Source organism: Rana temporaria, chromosome 10 (assembly GCF_905171775.1).
Source record: "Rana temporaria chromosome 10, aRanTem1.1, whole genome shotgun sequence".
In the NCBI taxonomy this organism is placed as follows: Eukaryota; Metazoa; Chordata; class Amphibia; order Anura; family Ranidae; genus Rana; species Rana temporaria.
This window is the reverse complement of record NC_053498.1, coordinates 144947921-144968039: the sequence shown is the minus strand read 5'-3', so window position 1 is coordinate 144968039 and position 20119 is coordinate 144947921. Positions and strand designations below refer to the sequence as shown.

Below are 20119 nucleotides of genomic sequence, written 5' to 3'. Positions count from 1 at the left end.
CTGAATATTGTGTCCGGGTTTCAGGCGGACTGAAACCCGGACACATGATTCAAAACCTGAACTGTCCAGGTGCGACCCTATCGTACACCCCAGTTTGCAGCACGCGCACCTAAGCAGGGTGACGTCATGGAGAATTTACCTAATGTCTTGAAAGAGGGGAGGAAACCAAATCCTGCAAGAGAGCACTCCACAACATGGTGCTGAGGCTTCTTCCTGCAGATTGTGGGATTCCCAGCTTTCCCAGTGATGGCGAAGATCCGCCAACTCTGCATTTCCATTGTTTCCCCAAATTCCGCCAGTTTCCCCAAATGCCGCCAGTTTCCCCTCAAATGCAGCCAGTTTCCCCCAATCAGTTTCCCCCCAAATGCCACCAGTTTCCCCTCAAATGCCGCCAGTTTCCCCTCAAATGCCGCCAGTTTCCCCAAATGCCGCCAGTTTCCCCTCAAATGCCACCAGTTTCCCCTCAAATGCCGCCAGTTTCCCCTCAAATGCCGCCAGTTTCCCCCCCAAATGCCGCCAGTTTCCCCCCAAATTCTGCCAGTTTCCCCTCAAATGCCACCAGTTTCCCCTCAAATGCCGCCAGTTTCCCCAAATGCCGCCAGTTTCCCCAAATGCCGCCAGTTTCCCCAAATGCCGCCAGTTTCCCCTCAAATGCCGCCAGTTTCCCCAAATGCCGCCAGTTTCCCCCCAAATTCTGCCAGTTTCCCCTCAAATGCCACCAGTTTCCCCTCAAATGCCGCCAGTTTCCCCAAATGCCGCCAGTTTCCCCAAATGCCGCCAGTTTCCCCAAATGCCACCAGTTTCCCCTCAAATGCCGCCAGTTTCCCCAAATGCCGCCAGTTTCCCCAAATGCCGCCAGTTTCCCCAAATGCCGCCAGATTTTTTTTTTTTTATTGCTGCAATCAGTGACTTTCTGCCCCCCGCCTCACATCCTGTCAAGTCTTACTCTCCGGGCCCCGGCTACTACTGGGTGGGAAGTGGAGGAAGATCACTCCGCCAGGGAAAAACACTTGTGCATAGCAAGAAAATCCTCCTCAGCAAAAATAAAAATGGCCCCATGAACCAATGGCAGTCATGTGATGGCGAAGATCCGCCAACTCTGCATTTCCATTGTTTCCATTATTATCTATCACCTGACAATGCAGTACAGCAAAGTCTCACAATGCCTTCTTCCCCCGCTTACCTATTTTTTTGTTTTTGCTGGTTCAGTAAATATCACCTGAACACACATTTCCAGGCCGGACACAAAGGAAAATCCATCTGTTTAGTAAACTGCTTGCTTTTATTTTACTGGTGATGAGCTAATGTGAGATAACGCGATCTGACATATTGCCAATCCTAATTGCTAATGTGTCTAAAGTCCCCGCTTACTTGCAGCTTTTCCATTGGCTGTCAGAGCCGTACAGGAAGGGACAAAGCCGGTCGTACGGCTAATAGAGGCTCATTAGCGCGCTATCAATATCATTACCGAAAAAACAAAGGCTTGTTCTGTGTTTACCTAAATATTTAACAATTACTGGGTCATGTGACCGAAGCATCGAGAAGGCATAGAAACCACTTAAAAACGACACTTTTAGCCAGATTCAGGTATGTTTACGCCGGCGTATCAGTAGATACGTCGTCGTAACTCTGAATCTACGCCGTCGTAAATGTAAGCGTTTTCTGGAAACCAGATACGCTTAAATTAGGCTAAGATACGAGCGGCGTAAGTCTCCTACGCCGTCGTATCTTGGGTGCATATTCACGCTGGCCGCTAGGTGGCGCTTCCGTTGAGTTTGGCGTAGAATATGCAAATGACTAGATACGCCGATTCACGAACGTACGTAACTAATCGCAATTAGTTACGCCGTTTACGTTAGAGATACGCCGGCGTAAAGATAAAGCTTCTCCCTAGGTGGTGCAGCCCATGCAAGGTATGGACGTCGGAACAAGCCTATCTTTTTACGTCGTTTGCGTAAGTCGTACGCGAATAGGGCTGTGCGTAAGTTACGTTCACGTCACAGGCATTGAGCCGACGGATGTTAGGCATTCTATCCGACGCATGCGCACTGGGATTCTTTCGTTCGTAAAAAAACGTCAAATACGTGGGGTCACACTAAATTTGAATAAAACACGCCCACATCATCCACATTTTAATTAGGCGGGCTTACGCCAGACCACATACGCTACGCCGCCGTATCTTAGGGCGCAAGTTCTTTTTTTAATACGGAACTTGCGCCCTAATTTCTGAGATACGTTACGCCCGCTGACAGATACACTCCTGTATCTGAATCTGGCTATTTATACGTTTTTCTAATTCTACCCAATCTATACAAGCTGTTTTTTTTTTTTTTTGCCCTTTTTTTTATTATTTATATAATAAGTATAAAAAATGAATTTAGAAAAATATAGCAAATGTAGCTTTTGGCCATAAAATGATTGGAAATCCTCCGTAATTCTATAATCTGTCGCTCTCAATGGAGTGCGTTGGATCAATAACTGTGGTATGATCATTGTTAATATACAGCTGATATAAAAATCCCCACCGCATCTCCTTCAGCTTGGCCTACAAATCATAGAAGGCCTGTACTGTCAGGGTTGCAGGATCGATCCACAAATAAAAGGTGTCTTATGCCGCGTACACGCGATCGGAAATTTCGACAAGAAAAGTCCGATGTGAGTTTTTGGTCGGAAATCCCGACCATGTGTGTGTAGGCTCCATCGGACATTTTCTGTCGGAATTTCCGACAACAAAAATTTAAGAGCTGGTTCTCAATTTTACCGACAAGAAATGTTCTTGTCGGAAATTCCGATCGTCCGTATGCAATTCCGACGCACAAAAATCCTACGTATGCTCGGAATCAATTTGACGCATGCTCGGAATCATTGAACTTCATTTTTCTCGGCTCGTTGTAGTGTTGTACGTCACCGCGTTCTTGGCGTTCGGAATTTCCGACATCATTTGTGTGACCGTGTGTATGCAACACAAGTTTGCCCATCAATGCAGCTTAATCAATGCCCATCTGGAGCCTCACCATTGCCATCAATGCAGCTTAATCAATGCCAATCTGTAGCCTCTAAATTGCCTATCAATGCAGTGGAATCAATGCCAATCTGTAGCCTCACCATTGCCCATCAATGCAGCTTAATCAATGCCAATCTGTAGCCTCACAATTGCCCATCAATGCAGCTTGATCATTGCCCACCTGCAGCCTCACCATTGCCCATCAATGCAGCCTGATCAATGCCAATCTGTAGCCTCACAATTGCCCATCAATGCAGCTTGATCATTGCCCATCTGCAGCCTCACCATTGCCCATCAATGCAGCTTAATCACTGCCAATCTGTAGCCTCACAATTGCCCATCAATGCAGCTTTATTAATGCCCATCTGCAGCCTCACCATTGCCCATCAATGCCAATCTGTAGCCTCACAATTGCCCATCAATGCAGCTTGATCATTGCCCATCTGTAGCCTCACCATTGCCCATCAATGCAGCCTGATCAATGCCAATCTGTAGCCTCACAATTGCCCATCAATGCAGCTTGATCATTGCCCATCTGTAGCCTCACCATTGCCCATCAATGCAGCCTGATCAATGCCAATCTGTAGCCTCACAATTGCCCATCAATGCAGCTTGATTAATGCCCATCTGCAGCCTCACCATTGCCCATCAATGTAGCTTAATCAATGCCAATCTGTAGCCTCACAATTGCCCATCAATGCAGCTTGATTAATGCCAATCTGCAGCCTCCCCATTACAACAAGCAGATAGGGAAAACTGCCGAAAACTGAGCACACCTAAGGCAATCACTGTCCACTCAAGAACCAACGGGTGCCGGCAATGCACGAAGCATGCAAAGGAAGGAAAATATATGGACAGCCGCACTCCAATGTCTAAAAAAGACGTGACCTTTACGCTGACGCGTTTCACATTCAACCTCAATGCTTATTCAACAGTGCTTAGTGCTCGACTAAGCATTGAGGTTCAATGTGAAACGCGTCAGCTGTTTTTTCCCACTGTATGCTGTTTTTTGTAGTGCATTTTCTTTTTACCCAATAAAGGGCACGTCTTTTTTAGACATTGGAGTGCGGCTGTCCATATATTTTCCTTCCTTTGCAAGCCTCCCCATTGCCATGAATGCAGCCTGATCAATGCCCATCTTAGGGAGGGGGGTAGGATGAGCGTCGTCAGATTACATACAGCGAGAATCTCCTCCTATTTACTCGGCGGCCTCTTTAATTCAAAGTCCCGCCTCCTGGACCGGCTTCTATGATAGACAGAACATTGGTCCAATGCCGGCCCAGGACTTTCCTATTACAGAGGCCGCTGAGTAAACTGGAGATTCTCGCCGTATGTAATCTGACAGCGCTCGTCCCGCCCCTCTTCCCGTTCTCTCAGAGGCAGCCCAAATTGCAGTATCAGCGTATAACACGCACGCACTATTTGCAACCGGTTTGCAGGGTGAAAAAGCGAGTGTTATACGCCAATAAATACAGAATATGCTTTTGAAGAACCTGGCTAGATCATCCAACTTGACTTGGCCACAATCCAGATCTCCAAATCACATTGGCCACATTTATTTTTCATAGACCACTCAATCCTCATCAGTAGCAATCCAAAATGGGTATTATTATTTCTCCATAAACAAATTTGCTTTTTAGGAAAGTACTGGAACATTTAGCGGTGGTAATAGTGGTTGTAAATCTCGGGGCAGAAGGATGAAAATGCTATTTTTACATTAGCAGAATAAATTATGGATGGTAATTACGTGTTCGTTGTAGCTAAGGATGGAACAAACAGCACAAGTACCATCGTGCGTCTCTACATTCAGCCCGAGATATATGGTGCCCCCAAATGAAGCTTGATTGCCGCACCAGCCATAAGACCCGGAGATGCCATCCACCCCTACCGATAATGCCTCATTAAACATCTCCATCTGGTTTATGAGAGATTTATTGAACCCCCGACTCCACCTTTTCCCACATTTTCAACCCGTGGCATCACTTTTGTTGGTTACTAATGAGTGAATCGTGTATATTTTATTGTACTTAGCAAGGTGGAGGCTGAGATTTGTCCTGCCTGGTGAGCAGTGGCGGCTGGTTCTCAAAGTTTTTGGGGGCGTGCAAAAAAAACATCAATTGCAGCCACTGTGCCCATCAAATGCAGCTACTGTGCCCATCAATTGCTGTCACTGTGCCCAATAAAAAGCAGCCACTAAAGCCATCAATTGCCGCCACTGTGCCATCAAATGCAGCCACTGTGCCCATCAAATGATTCCAGTTTGCCCCATCAAATGCCGCCAGTTTGCCTCATCACATGCCACCAGTTTGTCCCATCAAAAGCCGCCAGTTTGCCCCATCAAATGCCGCCAGTTTGCCCCATCAAATACCGCCAGTTTTCCCCATCAAATGCCATCAGTTTGCCCCATCAAAAGCCGCCAGTTTGCCCCATCAAATGATTCCAGTTTGCCCCATCAAATGCCGCCAGTTTTCCCCATCAAATGCCACCAGTTTGCCCCATTAAAAGCCGCCAGTTTGCCCCATCAAATGCCGCCAGTTTGCCCCATCAAATGCCGCCAGTTTGCCCCATCAAATGCAGCCAGTTTACCTCATCAAATGCCGCCAGTTTGCCCCATCAAATGCCACCAGTTTGCCCCATTAAAAGCTGCCATTTTCCCCTATCAAATGCAGCCAGTTTGCCTCATCAAATGCCGCCAGTTTGCCCCATCAAATGCTGCCAGTTTGCCCCATCGAATGCCGCCAGTTTGCCCCATCAAATGTCGCCAGTTTGTCCCATCAAATGCTGCCAGTTTGCCCCATCAAATGATTCCAGTTTGCCCCATCAAATGATTCCAGTTTGCCCCATCAAATGCCACCAGTTTGCCCCATCAAATGATTCCAGTTTGCCCCATCAAATGCCACCAGTTTGCAGCGACAATGTATATAGATTGTAAAGTATTGTATATAATCTTGTAATCACCTACCCATCCACAGCTCCCAACACTATATACCAGGGGTCTCTAAACTGCAGCCCAGGGGAAGGAAGTTGCCCCTTTCTTGCCTTTATCAGGCCCTTGGGGCAGTATTGAATCCACTGACAACTTCAGTGGGGTATAATTCCTGCCACTAACGCCAACAATAGGGCACTATTCTCCCCACTGACGGGACACTATTCCTTCCAATGACACCAATGATAGGGTAGAATTCCTTCTATTGACACTGACACCAAAAACGAGGCATGGTTTACTACTACTATTACCGTAGGACATTTTGTACACCCGCTGACCACAGTCCGGCCCCCCTTAAGTCTGAAAAACAGTATACTGGCCCTTTGCTTGGAAAGTTTGGAGCCTCTGCTATATACATTGCTCTAGGTTGGTAGGTTACTTAAAATGTAAATTTCTAAGTCATACTTTGAGCTGTTTGCCTGGAGTTTAAATGATGATTTGTATCCCTTCCTGTCTTGCAGCACATGATACCGGGCTGGTCACTCTTCAGGTTGCCTTCAACAACCAGATCCTCTCCAATTCTGTGGTGTTTGAGTATAAGGCCAGAGCTCTTCCGACGCTGCCTTCCTCTCAGCATGACTGGCTCTCATTGGACGGTAAGTGAACGATCTTTCTGACCACGTTTCTGTCCAGTAGTGAAGATCACCTTTGTGCATAGCAGTTCCTTCTGATGTTGTTGGGGCCACCTTTCCTGCAGAAGCACAGGTCACGCTCTCCTGGACTGCTGCCAAATATTTCACTCTTCATAAGGATATACATGCTATTTTACACCTTGACGCAAACCTAAGATTAGCACATTGAGGCCAAGGAAATGTGGTCAGACGTTTAATTAACAATCTGTCATAGTCTTACCTCTACTTTTGTCATATAATAGTTGTGCAGTGTATCTAAATAACACTTTGAAGTCCAGTAGGTACCAGATTGTGACCACACTACCCAGAGAGATCTAACAGACCTGGTCAGACACACCCCCTCTTATAACAGACTTGGCCAGACACGCCCCCTCTTATAACAGACTTGGCCAGACACACCCCCTCTTATAAAAGACCTGGTCAGACACACCCCCTCTTATAACTCACCTGGTCAGACACACCCCCTCTTATAACTGACTTGGCCAGACACGCCCCCTCTTATAACAGACTTGGCCAGACACCCCCCTCTTATAAAAGACCTGGTCAGACACACACCCTCTTATAACAGACCTAGTCATACCTGCCCCCTCTTATAACTCACCTGGTCAGACACACACCCTCTTATAACAGACCTAGTCATACCTGCCCCCTCTTATAACTCACCTGGTCAGACACACCCCCTCTTATAACAGACCTAGTCAGACACACCCCCTCTTATAACAGACTTGGCCAGACACACCCCCTCTTATAACAGACTTGGCCAGACACACCCCCTCTTATAACAGACTTGGCCAGACACACCCCCTCTTATAACAGACTTGGCCAGACACACCCCCTCTTGCAAAAGACCTGGTCAGACACACACCCTCTTATAACAGACTTGGCCAGACACCCCCCCTTATAACAGACTTGGCCAGACACACCCCCTCTTGCAAAAGACCTGGTCAGACACACACCCTCTTATAACAGGCTTGGACAGACACACACCCTTTTATAACAGACTTGGCCAGACATGCCCCCTCTTATAACAGACCTGGTCAGACACACCCCCTCTTATAACAGCCCCGGTCAGACACACCCCCTCTTATAACAGACCTGGTTAGACACCCCCCCTCTTATAACAGACCTGGTCAGACACACCCCCTCTTATAACAGACCCGGTCAGACACACACCCTCTAATAACAGACCTGGTTAGACACCCCCCTCTTATAAAAGACCTGGTCAGACACACTCCCTCTTATAATAGACTTGGTCAGAAATACCCCATCTCTTCCTTTAGTACTACAAGTCCATGTGAGGGCCCTTGTTTTATGTTGGATGGCCTTAAATCGACTATGTAAGCATAAATTACTGGAGGGGGAGGGCAAGATGTTCATTTCCACTAAGAGAAAAAGGTAATTTCTGGCATTTCCATGTGCAAATCAGTTAAAAATAACATTAAAAACATGGAGGTACAGGATTATAAAGAGCAGGGAGGGCTTGAGATTAGGGATACCATACAGGTCATTCCTCAGTGTCTCCCCACAATTTTTTTCCCTCCCCTCCCCCATACATGTTGTAATAGCATGGGGTGCTGGGGTATGTTGGAGGGTCTATTGCTGATTGGGGGAATATTTTGTTTTGTAAGGGGGTCTATTATTTCTGATGGTGGCTCTCTTGCTGCGGCGGGTCTTATGTTGCTGGGAAGGGTCAATTGTTGCTGGCTGGGATCAACTTTTGAGGGAGGGATCTATTAATGGCTGCTGGAGGGTCTATTGATGCTGGCTGTTTGGAGATCTCTTGTTTCTGACGGGGGTCTATTGTTGCTAGGGGGTCTTTTGTTGCTGGGGGATCTGTTGTTGCTGGGGGGGTCTATTGTTACTGGCTGCAGGGGATCTATTTTACTGCATTTCTTGTTATCATTAATACATTCCATACAAATTACTTAGCACTACAAAATGATACTTAGTTCTGTAGTCTCTAAGAGTGTTTTAAAATGTACAGCACCCCTGGCTTCCCTTTAGACGTGCACTTCTCCCTTCCTGCCACTGGATGCTGCTTGTATATAAAAGTGAATTAGAATGTGATTTTAGAGCATCCCCAGTTTGATCTACACAAGGCTGACTTCTTCATGTCCTGCTCCTCAAGGTATGTCATTGTTTGAAGTTTTCTGTAGAGTGTGCCCAAAGTCTTTATAATATTTGATGTTTCACTGCAGGTCTGGTCAGTGTTTTAAAAAGTTCCTCTATTTTACACATGGCATGGCATGGGGTCACAGCACCGTCTGTCCATTCTGCTTTAGCACCATGGGACCCCATGCCATGCCATGTGTAAAATAGAGGAACTCTTTAAATCACAGACCAGACCTGCAGTCCAGGTTGAGTAAGGCCTCAGAGCACATGCCATTACTGTCTATATTTAACTGCTTGATGGGCTTATTTTGGGCCTGGCTGGTTCACATGTATGTGTTTTGGCAGCCCACATTTGCGCAGGCACAGAGGCCCATTCATTTGTTTCCTGCAAATAAAAGCGCATGCCTCATGTAATAGGCTGCGCACACGGCACACCTATGCCCTTCAAGCACTGAAATACAGCACTGTCTGTCCATTCTGCTGTCTGCTGTGACTTATCTGCAGTTCCCGCACTGTCAAACTTGCTGCATTTTTAGACGTTTAGGTCACGCTTCTAAAAACGCAGTGCAGGTAAGTAGCATGGTGCAAAGCAGAATGGATTTCAAGGCAACTGTATTTTTAAAATGCTGAATGCACCTTTTTCTCTGCAGGAAACAAAGGCACGGCAGCCCATTTAAATCAATGGGCTGCTGTACCTGCACAAATTAGGGCCGCCAAAACACATACATGTAAACCAGCCAGGCACAAAATAAGCTGAAGGGGGGCCCAACATTTTTTTTGCCCAGGGCCCAAACCATATTAAAGACGGCCCTGCTTACGACCTGGCCCTGGCATTCCGCCACTGGTCCCTTTGGTAAATTCCCCTGGCCGGGGGTCAGGGGGCCCTTCATAGTTTCTTGCACAGGGGCCCTGAAGGTTCTAGTTATACCTCTGTCTCCCAGCAAAATTAAATATCAGCCTTGGAGAGATTATTATTTGCCGTATTTGCTTTGCAGTGCCTGCCTATAATGAATCTTCTGCCTTCTAATTGCTTATATTGTATCGGTACAAAGTTATCAGTCACAATTAACAAACAGTGCGGCAGGAGAGGTAACGTCTGCCGGAGAGCGCAGCTTGTACAGAGCTCCTTAATGAATTGGAAAGGCCGGCAGCACACTTGTGAAGTTACTGACACGTTCCCGGCAGCATTCCTTGACTCCGGTAAACTGGGAGCGGCTTCATATTTATTTATCTGGATCTGGCCGTTGTTTAAACTTATATTACATTTGAGGCTCTGGAATCATTAGAAGGTAGGGTGTTAAAGAGTACCTGCCACCACAGGGGACCAGCGAGTATATTCACCCATCAGAATGGGGCCTGGGGAGCACCCTGAGCTTGGACACAGGCCTCCCACCACCCAGTCATCCACTGAAGGTGCTGCTCTATCAGCCAATGAGGCTTGTGAATGGGCTGCAGTCTTCTGGGACCTGTGAAGCATCCCCAAAGGCTGTGGGGGGTGGAGGGGCCCGAAGTTCCGGCTCAATTCACTGTGACAAACTGAGCCGGAAGTGGGAGCGGGTACCTGTCAAAACCAGCTACCCGCTCCCCCCTCCCCGCCAAAAGCTGCCAAATGTGGCATCGGAAGGGGGGATGAGGCAGACAAGCGGAGCTTCTCCTTTTTGATGTTGCTCCGCTTTAAGGTAAAAACATAATTTTATTAAGATATATAAAAAATATTTTACATTGTTTAAAATGGTACGGCTGATTATTTTGGAGTTGATCACTTTATACATCCTTATATGTCCTATCATCTTATATTGATTTACTAATACACAGGCCAATATATAGATTTATATAGAAATATAACATATTATATGACATATAATCACACACATAGGTTGGACTTGATGGACTTTTTATGTTTTCAACCTCAACTACTATGTAACTATGTAAGAAATACATTAGCGTAACACGTTTTGTGAACCAAAGTCCACTTCTTCAGGAAAGCATGAGAGGAATGAAGTATCTAAAATAATATAAACAATATTATATAGTAGATCGATCACAATCTAATAAAAATAAATAAAAGTGTCCAAAGTTTTGTGCTGCCAAGATTCTGACCTGGGGATCACGGTTGGGATACAGAGAGGAGATTCTTTGCAAAGCACACAACTTTGGACACTTTTGTTGTTTTTTATTTGACTGTGACTAATCTGAAAGTGGCAGCTAGTAGATATAGGTAAGTGCATCTTGTATGGTGTAGAAAGATATAACGTGGTTTTGGCATTTGATGATAATATTGTTTACGTCATTTTTAGATACATCATTCTTCTCATGCTCTCCTGAAGAAGTGGACTTTGGTTGATGAAACACGTTGAGAAGAGCTCATCTATTTCTGATTAACTTTATTTTTTTTTTAAATCAATAAAAATTCACGCTCTGGTCTATTACTTAGCAAATCAATATAAGATAATAGGTAATATATGAGCAGCCCTCAAAATTTGCATTCGCCTGGTCGCATTTGGCGAGTGAATTTATGAGCAGTGCGAGTATGTATGTAGTTCCCCTCCCGCCGTACGGCCAGTACAATATGTATTCTACAGCTGCAGGTAGAGGTGTACTGGGGGGAGGCGTTGCAGGTAGAGGTGTATTTGGGGGAGGCGTTGCAGGTAGAGGTGCACGGGGGGAGGCGTTGCAGGTAGAGGTGTATGGGGGGAGGCGTTGCAGGGGCGTGTTTAGGGGCGGAGCAAGGTAGGGTTTGGGTGGGGCAAAAGGTGGCGAGAAACTCTTAAGGCCTGGCTAGTAGCTCAGGACTTGAAATTTTGAGGCCTGATATGAGGATGTATAATGATGTAGTTGTCATCAGACCAGGAATAGAGGAATAATCTGCCAATAAGGGCAACTGTTCTATTGACATCCTCGCTTTTTCTTCTCATGTCTTGTTGTGTCTTTAGGACTGGAAGTAAGCGGAAATCTCCCCAGCCATAAACAGACAGCTCACGTTTTTTTAGCACAGGAGAGGGACCTACTGTGCAAGACCAGAGCAGCCATCACAAATTTTGGGGGCCCTTATACAGCTTTAGGCAGGGCCCCCCCTGGAGCAGAGAACCGGGGGGCCCTCCTCTCTCCTGCCACGAGATGATAAGCGGGAGGTTGTGGTAACGAAAGTGTCATCTCTTCTCACTCCTGATGATAAGCAGCGAGGGGAGGGGGGGTGATGTTGGTGCTGAAGAACAAAACAAAGTCAAGTCTTCTCTTCTCTCTCCTTAGTTGCTAAAGGTGGGGGGGGGTCAGACGAAGAAAAAAAAAGGGGGGCAGCCGGGCCCCTAGGGACCATCAGGCCCCTTATAGGTGTAATACCTGTACCCCCCTGATGGCGGCCCTGTGCAAGACTGAAGGGAAGGCCGGAGTTCAGATTTAATGTCTATGGAGTTCCCCGGTTATGTTTTGTTTGTATCGTAGCTTTACTTTCTCGCCGAGCTGTGGAAAAGGGAGCCAGCTGCCTCCTCTTCCTCTCTATATCTTGAAGATAAATGCCCCGTATCTCAGCAATATTTTCTCATCTGTCCCCTAGATGAACACTGATTTCACATTCTAAATGAAGTTGCCTAGTTCTATCTTCATTGCTGCAGTTGTGCTTTCTTGTCCTCTTCTGAAAGTGATTAATTACCGACATATTTTTTATTGGTGGTGGCGATGTACATTTGTTTTGTTAATAGACACGTCCACTTTTTCGAGATACTATTTCTTTTTTGCTTTATGTTGTGTTTCCGAAGAACAACAACAGATCTCAGTATGAAGAATGACCTATTTATCTGGGTGCTCGGGTGGAGGATTCTCTCTGCTCCAGGCCCGTACTGGCCGCCCAACATATCCCATTATAAATAATGACCTCTTTTTTCCTGGGTGCTCAGGTGGAGGATTCTCCTTGCTCTGGGCTCGGACTGGCCTCCCAACTTATCCCAACGTGAAGGATGACCTCTTTATCGGGTTGCTTCGGTGAAGGATTTTCTGTGCTCCAGACTGGCCACCCAACATATGCTTATAGGTCTAAATTGGCACTAGTATGTATATATGTATGAATGTGAGTTAGGGACTGATGTGAATGTACAATACATATATGTAAGAGCTGTGTAAATTGTCTGCACAATATAAATACCTGGAATAAATGAATATGAAGGATGATCTTTTTTGTCTGGGCACTAGGATGGAGGATTATTCCTGGTCCAGGCCAAGATTAGCCACCCAATGGATCCCGATATGAACAATGTCCTCTTTATCCGGGTGCTCAGGTGGAGGATTGTCTCTGCTCTGGGATCAGACTGGCCAACCAATGGATCCCGATATGAAGGATGACCTCTTTATCTGGGTGCTCAGATGGAGGATCTGCTCTGCTGTGAGACCAGACTGGCTAACCAATGGATCCCGATATGAAGGATGACCTCTTTATCTGGGTGCTCAGGTGGAGGATTGTCTCTGCTCTGGGCTCAGACTGGCCAAGAACAGATCCTGATATTAAAAATGACCACTTTATATGAGTGCTTGGGTGAATGATTCTCTCACCTCTGGACCCAGACTGGCCACACAATTGATCCTGTTATGAAGGATGATCACTTTATGTGGGTGCTAAGGTGAAGGATCCTTTCTGCTCGAGGGCCAGAATGGCTGTGCAACAGATCCTAATATGAAGAATGGCCTCTTTATCTGGGTGCTAAGGTGAAGGATCCTTTCTGCTCCAGGGCCAAATTGGCTGGACAACAGATCCTGATATGAAGAATGGCCTTCTTATCTGGGTGCTTGCATGGATGATTCTCTCTGCTCCAGGCCCAGACTGGCCACCCAACGAATTCCAGTATGAAGAACGACCTCGTTATTGGGGTGCTTTTGCAGAGGAATCTCTCTGTTTCAGGTCCAGACCTCACAACGAATCCCAGTACGACAGATGACCTCTTTATCTGGGTGTTTAGGTGGAGGATTATCTCTGTTTTGGCCCAAGACTGGCCTCCCTACAAATATTAATATGAAGGATGACCTCTTTATCTGGGTGCCAAGGTGGAGGATTCTCTCTGCTCTGGGCCCAGAATGGCCACCCAACAGATCTTGAAATGAAGAATGACCACTTTATTTGGGTGCTTGGGTGGAGGAGTCTCTCACCTGTTGAACCCAGACTGGCCACCCAGTTGATCTAGTTATGAAGGATGATCTCTTTATCTGGGTGCCAGGTGGAGAATTCTCTCTGCTATGGACTAGGACTGGCTGTCCAACAGATCCTGATATGAAGAATGGCTTCTTTATTTGGGTGGAGGATTCTTTCTGCTCCAGGCCCAGACTGGCCACCCAACAGAAACCAATATGAAGGATGACTTCTTTATCTGGGTGCTCTGGACTAGGACTGGCTGCCCAACAGATCCTGATATGAAGAACGACCTCTTTATTTGCGTGGAGAAATCTCTCTGCTCCAGGCTCAGTTTGGCTACCCAACAGAAACCAATATGGAGGATGACCTCTTTATCTGGGCGCTCAGGTGGAGATTTCTCTCTGCTCTGGGCCCAGAGTGGCCACCCAACAGATCCTGATATGAAGAATGACTTTTTTTGGGTGCTTGGGTGGAGGATTCTCTCACCACTGAACCCAGACTGGCCACCCAGTTGATCTAGTTATGAAGGATGATCTCTTTATCTGGGTGCTCAGGTGGAGGTTTCTCTCTGCTCTGGGCTAGGACTGTCTGCCCAACAGAACCTGATATGAAGAACGGCCTATTTATTTGGGTGGAGGATTCTCTCTGCTACAGGCCCAGACTGGCCACCCAACAGAAACCAATATGAAGGATGCTCTGGGCTAGGACTGTCTGTCCAACAGAAACCAATATGAAGGATGCTCTGGGCTAGGACTGTCTGTCCAACAGAAACCAATATGAAGGATGCTCTGGGCTAGAACTGTCTGCCCAACAGATCCTGATATAAAGAACGGCCTCTTTATTTGGCTGGATGATTCTCTCTGCTCCAAGCCTAGTTTGGCCACCCAACAGATACCAATATGAAGGATGACCTCTTTATCTGGGTACTCAGGTGGAGGTTTCTCTCTGCTCTGGGTTAGGACTGGCTGCCTAGCAGGTCCCAGTAGGAAGAATGATCACTTTATTTGGGTGCTCAGGGGGAGGATTCTCTCTGCTGCGGGCCCAGACTGGCCTCCCAGTTAAGCCCATTATGAAGGATGATCTCTTAATCTGGGTGCTCGGGTGGAGGATTTTCTTTGTTCCAAGCCCAGACTTGCCACCCAATGGATCCTGATATGTAGGGTGAACTCTTTATCTGGTGCTCGGGTGGAGGATTTTCTTTGTTCCAAGCCCATACTTGCCACCCAATGGATCTGGATATGAAGGGTGACCTCTTTATCTGGTGCCCGGGAGGAAGATTCTCTCTAACCTGGGCCCAGAGTGAACACCCAACAGATCCCGACATGAAGAATGGTCTCTTTATTTGGATGCCTGGGTGGAGGATTCTTTCTGTTCTGGGCCCAGATTGGCTGCCCAGCAGATTCCAATATGAAAAATGATCTGTACAGCCTGATTTATGGCAGGAAGGAGACTGAGGCGTCATCTTAGCCTAGAAAAAGCCATGGGACTATAGCCTTAAGCCTCGTACACACAATCAGACTTCCATCAGACTTTTCCGTGTATTTTGGGCCGAAGGCCGTTGGCCAAACTTGGTTACGTCGGATTATCCGATTGTGTGTACACAAGTCCGTCCAACAAAAATCCAAAGTACAAACATGCATGCTCGGAACCAATGCTTAACATCAGACAACAATAGCAGAAGTTGCCCAAAGGGTGGCAGTAAAGAGCTGAAAAACCGCGTGGTTTGGTGAATGTTGGCTGAAAATTTTGTGCTGTGTGTGTGCAGAAAAAGTTCACGGCCAACGCCCTTCGGACCAAAATCCACAGAAAAGTCAGATGGAAGTCCGATCGTGTGAACGAGGCTTAAGAGTGACTTTTTAATAGTCATAGGGGGAATCCCCAGGATGGTTATATTATTAGGAAGCAGCTTTGAGCCTCGTGCCTCTAGTGTTAAAAAGTGGCGGTGGCTGCACTGCTGTCTTTCGAGAAAGTGTTGTTAAAAAGTGGCGGGGGTTGCACTGCTGTAGCGCGTGCAGTAATGCAAACGATATCTAAATGAAGTAATTGAAACACTACGTGGAAAAAAAAAAACTATATGAATAAAGAAAAGATTTTTTTTTTTTATTTAGTCAAATTTTACCTTAGCAGCTCAATGAATATAATGTGTTAAAAAGTGTCGGGGGTTGCACTGCTGTCTTTCGAGAAAGTGTTGTTAAAAAGTGGCGGGGTTGCACTGCTGTAGCGCGTGCAATAATGCAAACCATATCTAAACGAAGTAATTGAAACACTACGTGAAAAAAAAAACTATATGAATAAAGAAAAGATTTTTTTTTTTTTTTTAATCAAATTTTACCTTAGCAGCTCAATGAATAAAATTGCGAGTGTCCGCTTCAATGATGGCGAAATCGATTTCACCGAAAATCCCTCCGCTCATTCCTAATTACCTACAGTATTAAGAAGCAGCAGAGAGACTCGTGCCTCACCTAGAGGGCTCCAAGGAAGAGGAACAGCAAGTTCTGTGACTACGTTTTGCTCCACAACTCAGGCCATGCTGTAGAGAGAAAAAAACAAAAATCACAAGTTTGCCGCGATTTGGTCAAGAGCGGTCATTTCTCGGTCCGCCATCTGCCTTGTGTACGGGGCAGGTGAAGGTAAAGCGGTGATATATTTGACTCCGGGATGAGGTCAGCTTTTAATGAGCCGTATGCTAAGCCCTGAACAGACTGAAGCAGAGATGTGAGCACAGGACAGCTGCAATGCAGAGGACCTTCGGGGAGAGGGAAAAAAAAAAAAAAGATTTTATAATTATACCAACCATGACTTGTAGAAGTTGCTTGGCTGTGTACACAGGCGTGATTGCAGCAAACTAATAAAGAAACAACACTGGAAAGCATTATCTCCTGGCCTGCTAGACTCGGGCTGCCTTCATACGGGAATGGTGGTGCTGCAGTGCCCTTCACTTAAAGCGGCACCCCAACCCACACATACGGTAGATGCCAACGCTACTGAAATACAGGGCATCACAATGCACACACTAGGCGTTGTGGTGCGCTGCATTGCCAAAATAGTGCAGGGACATTTTTGTGGTGTGTTGACAGCGCAATTTTTAATTAATTAAAGGCTGAATATGGCGCAATAGACAAACGCCATAAAGTCTGGCAACTTAAAGCGGATCTTCAGTAATTTTTTCATCTTTCCATCTATTAAATCTTCTGCCCTTGTTGTTGTTTTTAAAGCGGGGTTCCGGGCATAATTTTTTTTTTTTTGCAAGCTAAAATGAATCACATTAAATAGTCCCTAAAACACATTGCTAGCCCCCTGTAACGGAATGGCCCCTGACACCCAGAGACTTTTGAAGGGTGTGGGGTACTCCTGTGCCAGCTTCACCAATGACTCTTGGGTCTAGGGTCATCCTATGTCCCTTAGGGGCGTAGGATGACTGAGAACTGATATTTCGGATTACATGAGATGGGACATTAATGATAATTCATGTACTGCAGGATCTTGACATATTACAGGTGGTTTATTCTGACCCCCAACAGGTCAATAAGAATGGCTCATTCAATAGACTGTTGAGATGCTAATTAAGTCTGCTACTGTGGTGATGTGAATTGGAGCTTGGTAGCCAGTCTGGCTGCCTATTATGGGATGTTTAAGTGTCTTGCTGTGATTGCATTCTGTGTCCATTGTGTTAACTAGGTCTGCTTCTACAGACCTTTTCATTGTGTGATGCCTAATGACACTGTTTTGTGTGAAAAGTCTATTGATGATAAGATGTGGAATGTGACTTGTCAGCTGTAGTATATAACTCCTCTAAGTGCGGTGCCAGAATGTCTGTCTGGAATGTGGATTTAGGGGGAACTCGTTAAAGGCCCATTGTGTGATGTTTTGGGTGGAGAGTTTAATTGTCCCTGTAGCATAGCTTGTAACTGTATATAACAAGCTGAGTGTACCATTAAAAGTATTCATTCGTTTGAACCAGAAAGAACAGAGCTGTGTGTCTCGTCCTTATTCTGGGGAATGGAATGGGTCCTGTCGGCTGGATTGTCGGATAAGCTGTCTCGGGTTGGTGGAATGGAATACGTGGACGGTGTTAACCCCTGACCGTTACACTCCCCAATCGTTCCTCGAAATCCGGGACAGTTGGGAGCTATGGCAGAAAAGCCATGGACACAGTCCTGCTTTGCTCTATGGGGCAATGGGATGGAAACGCACAGGCAGTCCACCAGACGTATGCATGGCTCCCAACTGTCCCGGATTTCAAGGGACTATCCCTCATTTGGAGCAATGTCCCTCTGTCCCTCATTCCTCCTCATGTGTCCCTTATTTTGGTCTGATCTATACAGATGTATAAAAAAATGCACTTTTTATCTATCAAAAGGTTTTTCCCAGTGCTAAACCTTTCATCTGATTTCTAAATTGCTGCATTTGTAAATTTCAAGAGCCAGTATAAAGGAATAGTAGTGGTAAAAACAGCACTTGTGAGTTTAACCAATCTTGTTTTTTTTGTACAATTCTCCTTTAAGGGGGCGTGGCACGGGGGTGTGTCCTATGCCTGCATACTTTTGTTGATAGGTGTCCCTCAGGCTGCATTCACACCTGAACGCGACGTATTGTACCGCGATTTGCCGCGACAAATTACAGCGTTTTGTCCCGCGATTTGTCGCGACAAAACGTGTCGTTTTTTAGCCTAAAATACGCCGGAGGGGTGATTTAACATTGTCGGCTATGCCGAACGCCAAAGCCGCCTGAAAAAAAGGGTCCGGGACTTGTTTTGAGCTTCAGGCGTACGGCCTTCCGGCGTTTGGCGTGGAGATGTGAACCATCTCCATAGCCGACAATGTTAAATCACCCCTCCAGCGTATTTCAGGCTGCAATAGCGTCGGGCGTCGAGCGTAAAAACGCCTAGGTGTGAATGGAGCCTCATTCCCATCTCAGAAAGTTGGGAGGCATGGGCAATGGGAAATAGGACCACCAACCACCTGCCTTTGGAAGACAGGATCAGATCAGATGTCAGTGGGTGTCCGCTAGGGTTGCCAGCTCATACCGTTAACCACTTCCCTACAGGGCACTTTCACCCCCTTCCTGCCCAAGCCATTTTTCAGCTTTCAGCGCTGTCACAATTTGAATGACAATTGCGCAGTCGTGCAACACTGTACCCAAATGACATTTTTATATTTTTTTCCCCACAAATAGAGCTTTCTTTTGATGGTATTTGATCACCTCTGCGGTTTTTATTTCTTGTGCTATATACAAAAGAATAGGGACAAGTTTGAAAAAAAAAACACAATATTTTTTACTTTTTGCTAAAATAAATATCCACATTTTTTTAAACAAATTTTTTCCTCAGTTTAGGCCGATACATGTTCTTCTACATATTTTTGTTTAAAGAAAATCGCTATAAGCGTTTATTGATTGGTTTGCGCAAAAGTTAAAGCAGCTACAAAATAGGGAATATATTTAAGGCATTTTTATCATTTTTTTTTTTTACTAGTAATGATCAGCGATTTTTATCGTGACTGCGATATTGCGTCGGACACTTTTGACACATTTTTGGGGACCATTCACATTTATACAGCGATCCCTGCTATAAAAACGCATCAATTACTGAATAAATGTGACTGGCAGGGAAGGGGTTAACACTCTGGGGCGATCAAGGGGCTAATGTGTTCCCTAGGGAGTGATTCTTACTGTGGGGGGGGGGGGGGTGACTGGGGGAGGTGGCCGGTGGTTGTCCCTATGTACAAGGGACACAGCATCGGTCTCCTCTCCCTGACAGGACGTGGATCTGTATGGGGGAAAGGACATAAATTTTGTTTGGGTACAGCGTCGCACGACCACGCAATTGTCAGTTAAAGCGACGCAGTGGCGTATCGCAGAAAAATTACCTGGTCATTAAGGGGGTAAATCCTTCTGATTCTTAATGTCGGCCACAATGTCGCAGTCCCGCTAAAAATCGCTGATTACCGCCATTACTCGTTTACGAAAAAAAAAAATAACGTAAAAAAAATATCCCATAGTTTGTAGATGCTATAAATTTTGCGCAAACCAATCAATATACAGTTATTGAAATACATATTGGCCTAAATTTATGAGAAAATTTGATTTTTTTTTTTATTGAAAATGTTTTATAGCAGAAAGTAAAAAATATAGGCCCGGATTCACAAAGCACTTACGCCAACGTATTTCGAGATACGCCGCGTAAGTGCACATATGCGCCGTCGTATCTATGCGCCGGACTCAGAAACTAAGATACGCCTGAAAACAGGCTTCATCCGACCGACGTAACT

The 20119-nt window shown here is 45.8% G+C and overlaps 1 protein-coding gene across 8 annotated transcripts in view; it reads left to right on the top strand.

The window, feature by feature from the left end:
• The window catches only part of CAMTA1 (calmodulin binding transcription activator 1), a 1702014-nt gene that overhangs the window by 1509931 nt on the left and 171964 nt on the right, over nt 1-20119 (top strand). For all 8 annotated transcript variants that reach the window (XM_040326489.1, XM_040326487.1, XM_040326491.1 and 5 more), the window contains one exon: nt 6452-6586. In XM_040326489.1, the coding sequence (XP_040182423.1) occupies nt 6452-6586 (135 nt within the window). The remainder of the gene's footprint in view (nt 1-6451; nt 6587-20119) is intronic.